The following is a 7,022-nucleotide window of genomic DNA, read 5'->3' on the forward strand; positions in this document are numbered from 1 at the left end:
GCTGCGGGATCGGAGTGCCACCAGTGCAGAGCTTGCTCAGGAATGGCAGCAGGCAGGTGTGAGCGCATCTGCACACACAGTGAGGCCAAGACTTTTGGAAGATGGCCTGGTGTCAAGAAGGGCAGCAAAGAAGCCACTTCTCTCCAAAAAAAAACACATCATGGACAGATTGATCTTCTGCAGAAAGAATAGTGAATGGACTGCTGAGGACTGGGGCAAAGTCACATTCTCCGATGAAGCCCCTTTCCGATTGTTTGGGGCATCTGGAAAAAGGCTTGTCCGGAGAAGAAAAGGTGAGCGCTACCATCAGTCCTGTGTCATGCCAACAGTAAAGCATCCTGACACCATTCATGTGTGGGGTTGCTTCTCATCCAAGGGAGTGGGCTCACTCACAATTCTGCCCAAAAACACAGCCATGAATAAAAAATGGTACCAAAACACCCTCCAACAGCAACTTCTTCCAACAATCCAACAACAGTTTGGTGAAGAACAATGCATTTTCCAGCATGATGGAGCACCGTGCCATAAGGCAAAAGTGATAACTAAGTGGCTCGGGGACCAGAATGTTGAAATTTTGGGTCCATGGCCTGGAAACTCCCCAGATCTTAATCCCATTGAGAACTTGTGGTCAATCCTCAAGAGGCGGATGGACAAACAAAAACCCACTAATTCTGACAAACTCCAAGAAGTGATTATGAAAGAATGGGTTGCTATCAGTCAGGATTTGGCCCAGAAGTTGATTGAGAGCATGCCCAGTCGAATTGCAGAGGTCCTGAAAAAGAAGGGCCAACACTGCAAATACTGACTCTTTGCATAAATATCATGTAATTGTCGATAAAAGCCTTTGAAACGTATGAAGTGCTTGTAATTATATTTCAGTACATCACGGAAACAACTGAAACAAAGATCTAAAAGCAGTTTAGCAGCAAACTTTTTGAAAACTAATACTTATGTAATTCTCAAAACTTTTGGCCACGACTGTAAAAGCAGAGCAATGTATTTACTTCTTAATCAGAGACAGATTACCACAACAGAAATCCTATTTCCCTGTTCAGAATGATACGCAAATCAGAAACCCCAGGGCTTCGGATATAGTGCGGTGAAGTCTGTGCCTGCTCAATTAGCTATGATGGCCAAACTAAACAAGCTCAGGAATGGTTTTAGACTCGGAGGAATTGAAAGGCAAACAGAAAGGCGGAGAAACAGGGAAGTGCGACATGCAACAGCAGGTACAGGTGCTCTCACTCTGACTCTGGACCCTGTTGCCCGCCTTGACCAGGAGAGATTTTCGGCCCAGATTGATGAAGGAACCACTGGGGCATAAGTCTAGTGCAGACAGCCGTTCCAGACATTTGGGAAGTCAATTCACACCTGGCTTTTTGGATGAGGTACCCATCCATACCAATGATGAACGTAATAAATCAGTTGAAAGCTTGGTCGGAATGGAAACCATCTGAGGGCTGGTGTAGGACAAATATTTGTGTACTAGATGAGTTAAATGAGGTATTATGGAAGGAATGAATTGTGCACTGAGAGTGAGCTGTGTCTCAATTAGCATTTTTAATTTTCATGAAGTTGTGTGAGCAATCAAAACTGTGTAAGTGCTCCTAGCCATCAGTTTTCTTTTTACAGAGGTTTTGGGAAAGTGTGGGGTGAGATGAGGTCATTTAAAGTGGTCTCAGTTCGAAACACAAAGGGAATTTGGGGCCTTGACATTTGACCTGCATTGCAGAATGACCCCATATATCATTCGTTCTGGATGATCTGCCTTTATCTCAACATCTGCACATGATTGTGCTTATGCTCTAATGATTGTCTGCATTTCTGGTCTTTAAATATCTCCTAAAACACTTTGCACAGACCAGTTTTGTACCAGATTACTTATTGCATTTATGCTTTGGTAGAAGCTTTAAGACACATTGCATACATTCCCTGAGAATCAGACCCATTACTTTGGCATTACTGGCAGCATGCACGACAATAGCTAAACATTGACTATTTTATAGTACAAATTATAATGATATTAATAATACATATATTTGAATCAGCACATTATAATTATTTCTGAAGGATCATTTGATATTGAAGACTAGAGTAATGGCTGCTGAAAAGTATGCCTTGCCATCACAGGAATAAATTACATTTTACAATACATTAAGTTAAAGAGTTATTTTAAAATGTAATTATTTCACAACTTAATTGTTCTTACTGTATTTTTGATCAAATAACAGCAGCTTACATTAAACAAATCATAATTATTCGAAACTTTTGGCCTGCAATGTAATTATATATAGTCTGTGCACTTTAAAGTATTCAAATAAAAGTTTAATTCGGTTTAAAAAAAGGTTATTAAGTAGCCTACATGACAGCTCTTCTCAGCCATTCAAATTGGAACACTGTTGTTATGAGGACGTCTGCTGGCTACTCAGTGCACACACACTTTACAAACACCAACATTATTTTAATTCTGCAGTGTTTTTTATTTTCTCTGTTTTGGTGATCTTTTGCTGAGATTTAATCAGTGTTAAATCTAATAATATTATCATTTCAAATTTCTGCTTTGTAACCTATGCAAATGTTTTGACCAAACTGACTTTTAATTTTAGCCCTTGTTGAATGTATGTCAAATGTGCTTTCTTGTTAGTGGATATGACTTTGTACTGTTGCACTGTGCTCTCTCTCTCTCAATTCAATTTAATTTACCGGTAATTCAATTCAAAATTGCTTTATTGGCATGCATTTCTCTCTGGTCTAAAATCAAGAGCAGTCTGGAATATGCTGCATTTGTCTAGAGTTCTCTTACAGTCACAGTGACCGTCCACTATGCACGCACTGACACAGCTTTACATCATGTGACTGACAGCAAGCAGCTGCCTTTCCTTTGCTTCATGCAGATACTATTAATAATGCCTCTCATATCAGAAAACAAACCGATAAACATAGTTGACATACTTAAACACCTTTTAGTCAAATAGACATCACTTAAATCTGCACAATCACAATTTTATGAACTTAAATGCATTTCTGTGGTATATAGAAAAGGCAGTGTTTCTAGTTGCACTATAATTTTGTCAAATCCTTTCTGTCTTAGCATGCTGCCAGGTGCAATGCAAGACTATCCGCTGTGTACGCAAGCAGAAACTCCTTCATGTCTCCTTCAGGTGACATTTTTTCCTCACTAAAGATATCTCTGCTTCTGTCTTGGATCGAGTGACTCCTTGACATTTGCTCTTCCCTCAATCAAAAAGGTTATTCATTTCTTCTTTATTATTATTTATCTTGTTCTCTTGGTTGGACTATAGGGAGAAATGTTATTCTATAATTGTATATCTTTTTTGTTATTTATTGCATGTGTTTATTAGCCCTTTATATTTACATTTGTTATTTGAACACACACACACACACACACACACACATGCAAAAATAAATAAATGATAAAATAAATAAAAAAATAAATATTGGTTCATGGTTTACTATGAAACTATTTTCACTCAAAAATTACTAGTAAAATGCACAAATAATTACGAAGAAATAGCAAGTACCACACTGAATTAAAAAAAAGAAAATAATTTCCTTGTCAAATGAATAATCTTTGTTTATATACTTTATGTTATGTCTATATATTAGACTTTCTATATATCTATTAACTATGAGTTTGAAATAAACCATGTGCAGTGATGGTCTAAGTAACATTGTAGTTTGAAATGTAAAATTAAGGTTTAATACAGAACTTCTTTCTTCAACTTGGACGTTAAGTTTGAATTGTTGTCAAGAATCCATTCATTCCCACTATAATTATTCACAGTATAATTGACTGTTGTGGGAAGCTATGCATATGATCCACAGTTCACATTGGTAGTTTACCACTTATCATTGACAACATGGACATTGTTGCTTTTGCTAACTGACACTGCTGATTGATTATCTTGATAAGCATCAGGTAATGCTAAAGACAAAGCTATAAAATGCAAGTATCCAGCTAAGACGCGCAGAGCAGCTGTCTGCACATTTGCGCAGCCTAGGAAACAGCTTAACACTCACTGACATCTTTGCCCTGTTTACCCCCCAGCGATGGGCAATGTCTATGATGAAACATGATTCCCCACCAATCCCAGAGGTTGGTAAGTGTCAAGGAAAGATGATCAGCGGAGATGCCTGGCATACTTTCCACCACCATGTAAGGTTGGTTCACCCATTTCAAAACCGCTAGTGCCTAAGGGAGAGCTCAGAGTCTAGAATTTACTACAGGTTGGGAATCACAACGAGCTTCTATATAAAAGCCATCAGGGACAAAGAACTTGAATGAGTGAAGCAACCCCTTGGAGGTAAACAATGTCAGAAAAGAAGCCCTCAACGAACAAGAACATTAAAAAGCTGCGTGCCATAAGCATGGTGTGCAGCTTAACACGGAGCTGGCAGCAGTGGGTGAGTGAAAATGAAGAGAAGCAGTCCAGTGAACCCAGCGGATGGGCCCCGAGTTACACAGAAGACCCCAAAGATGCAAAAAAGGTAGCTCCAAAGATCAAACCATCTCAAAAGTCTCTTTCCAATCAGGACCCTAGAAATAAAAACCAGGATGATGTGGAGGCCGCCGAGGAGTCACGCATCAAAACTGCACAAGTGGTGAAAACCGTGATGAGGGAAGTTCAGGAGAAAAGTGCGGGCATTGACTTTTTGACCAAACGCATCTGTAAGGACCCGGCCACGGATGAACTGGACAAGATCCTGATCAAGAAAGGGTCGCCCACACGCCGCAGGAAGTGCTCCAACATGGTCTCGGAGCTGACACGGAGCTGGAAGGAAATGGAAAATGAGAAAAAGCAGGCTCTGGAGGACAGTGAGGATAATGAGGATAGAAGCCTGCAGCTAGGAACCAACCGGGAGGACACCGAGAATAATAGGACGAATGAAAATACAGAGTCTGCGGCCACAATCAGAAGATCCTCTGTTCTCAGGTAGGTTCTGATCTTCTAAATGCAACAGTTAATAAAAAGAAATGGAGTGTTTTTTTTTTTTTTATGATAAAGCTGATGTGTGATCTTTTAGTTTGGTACGAAAGGTTAGTCAGTCATGGTAATATTTAGATGTTATAAATCAACGTATTTTTAACTTATGCTGTGTTTGATGGAAATGCACCTTAGAGAGCACCATTAGAGCTTTTATTAGACTATAATACTTAGCAATATAAGCAACATCAAAACAATATAAATATATATATATATATAAATAAAATATGCATTATTATAAATAATATGCAATCTTTTAGGGGCAACAAGGATGTTGAAGATGCCAACAAAATAAATACCCTGTCCAAAAAATACAGCGCTGTGGGCAACTTAAAAAGCCGCTGGCAAAACTGGGCATCAGAGCATACTGTCAATCAGAAGCTCAACCCCTTCAGCGAGGACTTTGATTATGAGTACTCCATGTCAACACGGCTGCGGCGGGGTGAGGAGGGCTATGGGAGGCCCAAAGAGGGCAGTAAGACAGCGGAGAGGGCCAGACGCGCAGAGGCACACATCCACAGGGAGATTGATGACATGTGCTTCATCATAAGGACCATGGCGGACCCGGATCCGGACGGTTACACTAGAGTGACTTTTGGCGATCTGTTTGACAGATATGTGCGGATCTCGGATAAAGTTGTGGGAATACTTATGAGGGCCAGGAAGCATGGAAAGGTGGCTTTTGAGGGGGAAATGCTGTGGCAGGGCCGGGATGATGGCGTCATTATTACTCTGTTAGTATGACACAGCGTGGGGACTCTGAACTGAACGTGAAAGATGTTGCTGCTATTGATAAAATATAGAAAGGTATATTGTTAAATTATATTATTAAATAATTATGGTTCTAACTTTACATGTGTGTTTTACAGTTTGTAAGTTTGCAGACTGAGTTTACTGAGCTGTCTCGGCTCTTTCTATGTTTGATTTTTTTATGTGTATGCATGTACATGTACAAAGATTAGTTTCATTGAGTCATGCTTTGTAAATAGGAAACTACTAAAAAGGAATTTGATTTTTTTGCCCTAAGGATATACAGTGAAGACAAAAAGGGCTGCTGCTAGTCTGGTATTTATCATACTGTAAATCCTCCAGAAGAGGGAGCAGTGCACTAACGCTACAACTTCCTCCTTGCCATGTATTTACAGTCGTTATGAAACTGGAAATGATCTCTGCATTTAGTACATGATGTACTTTTAATAAAATACAAGTATTTGAGTAAAACAAGATGGGTCTTTGTTTCGATTAGTATAGAACTAACAATAAAATATGTCCTTTACATGTTCATTCACAAATGCTGTCTTTTGACCATTTGGAAATTTGGAAGTAGCCTGTACTTTGTAAGAAGCACATGATTTTTATTTATTTATTTTTATTTATTTATTTATTTATTTATTTTTATTTATTTTTTTCAGGGTGATTTAAAATGAAAATAAATAAACAGTTGCTGTCTCTTTCCAAGTATGTCACATTACAGCAACAAATGGCAGCATGTTTATGGAAAGCTTATGGAATTTTTCAACCTACGGTAAGAGCATGAAGACAGTCATGCAGCAGAACAACACGTTTAGTCACAAAGCAAACTGATAAACAATGGCAAACATTCTTTGATTGTCATTTGTCTGGAAACCAGAAAAACTAGAGCTGATTGTAATCATCAGGAATGTGGATAAAAAAAAACCTTTCCAGGAACTGCTGTATCATGACATAAAAATGTGGAATAAAATCTTAAACTTGGACCTGATGGACAGCCAAGCTCTGTAGCTCCACCTGAAGGTTTCAGTTTAGGCAAATTGCATAGTAGTCACACTTCATTTACTTGTACAGTGTTCTCCTATTTGCTAATTATTTGCAAAGTTAGGTGTGCACTGATGAAAATAAAATAAAATGTAAATAAAAAGTATAGTTTCAGGAAAAGCTACTTGGTCAGACCCAAAATGGTCATCATTTGTTCCAGGATCCTTGATGTCTACCAAGGGGCTCCAACTGTAATGACATTGATCTGGAAGCACACTCTTC

The 7,022-nt window shown here is 38.8% G+C and overlaps 1 protein-coding gene across 1 annotated transcript; it reads left to right on the forward strand.

The window, feature by feature from the left end:
• Nucleotides 1-4,183: 4,183 nt before the first annotated feature.
• On the forward strand, nucleotides 4,184-6,230 carry abrab (actin binding Rho activating protein b). Its single transcript, XM_059555272.1, has 2 exons — nucleotides 4,184-4,955; nucleotides 5,267-6,230. The coding sequence occupies exons 1-2, from the start codon at nucleotides 4,333-4,335 to the stop codon at nucleotides 5,748-5,750; spliced, it is 1,107 nt and encodes a 368-aa protein (XP_059411255.1). The 5' UTR covers nucleotides 4,184-4,332; the 3' UTR covers nucleotides 5,751-6,230.
• The last annotated feature ends 792 nt before the right edge of the window (nucleotides 6,231-7,022 follow it).

This window comes from Carassius carassius, chromosome 8 (genome assembly GCF_963082965.1).
Source record: "Carassius carassius chromosome 8, fCarCar2.1, whole genome shotgun sequence".
NCBI lineage: Eukaryota > Metazoa > Chordata > Actinopteri > Cypriniformes > Cyprinidae > Carassius > Carassius carassius.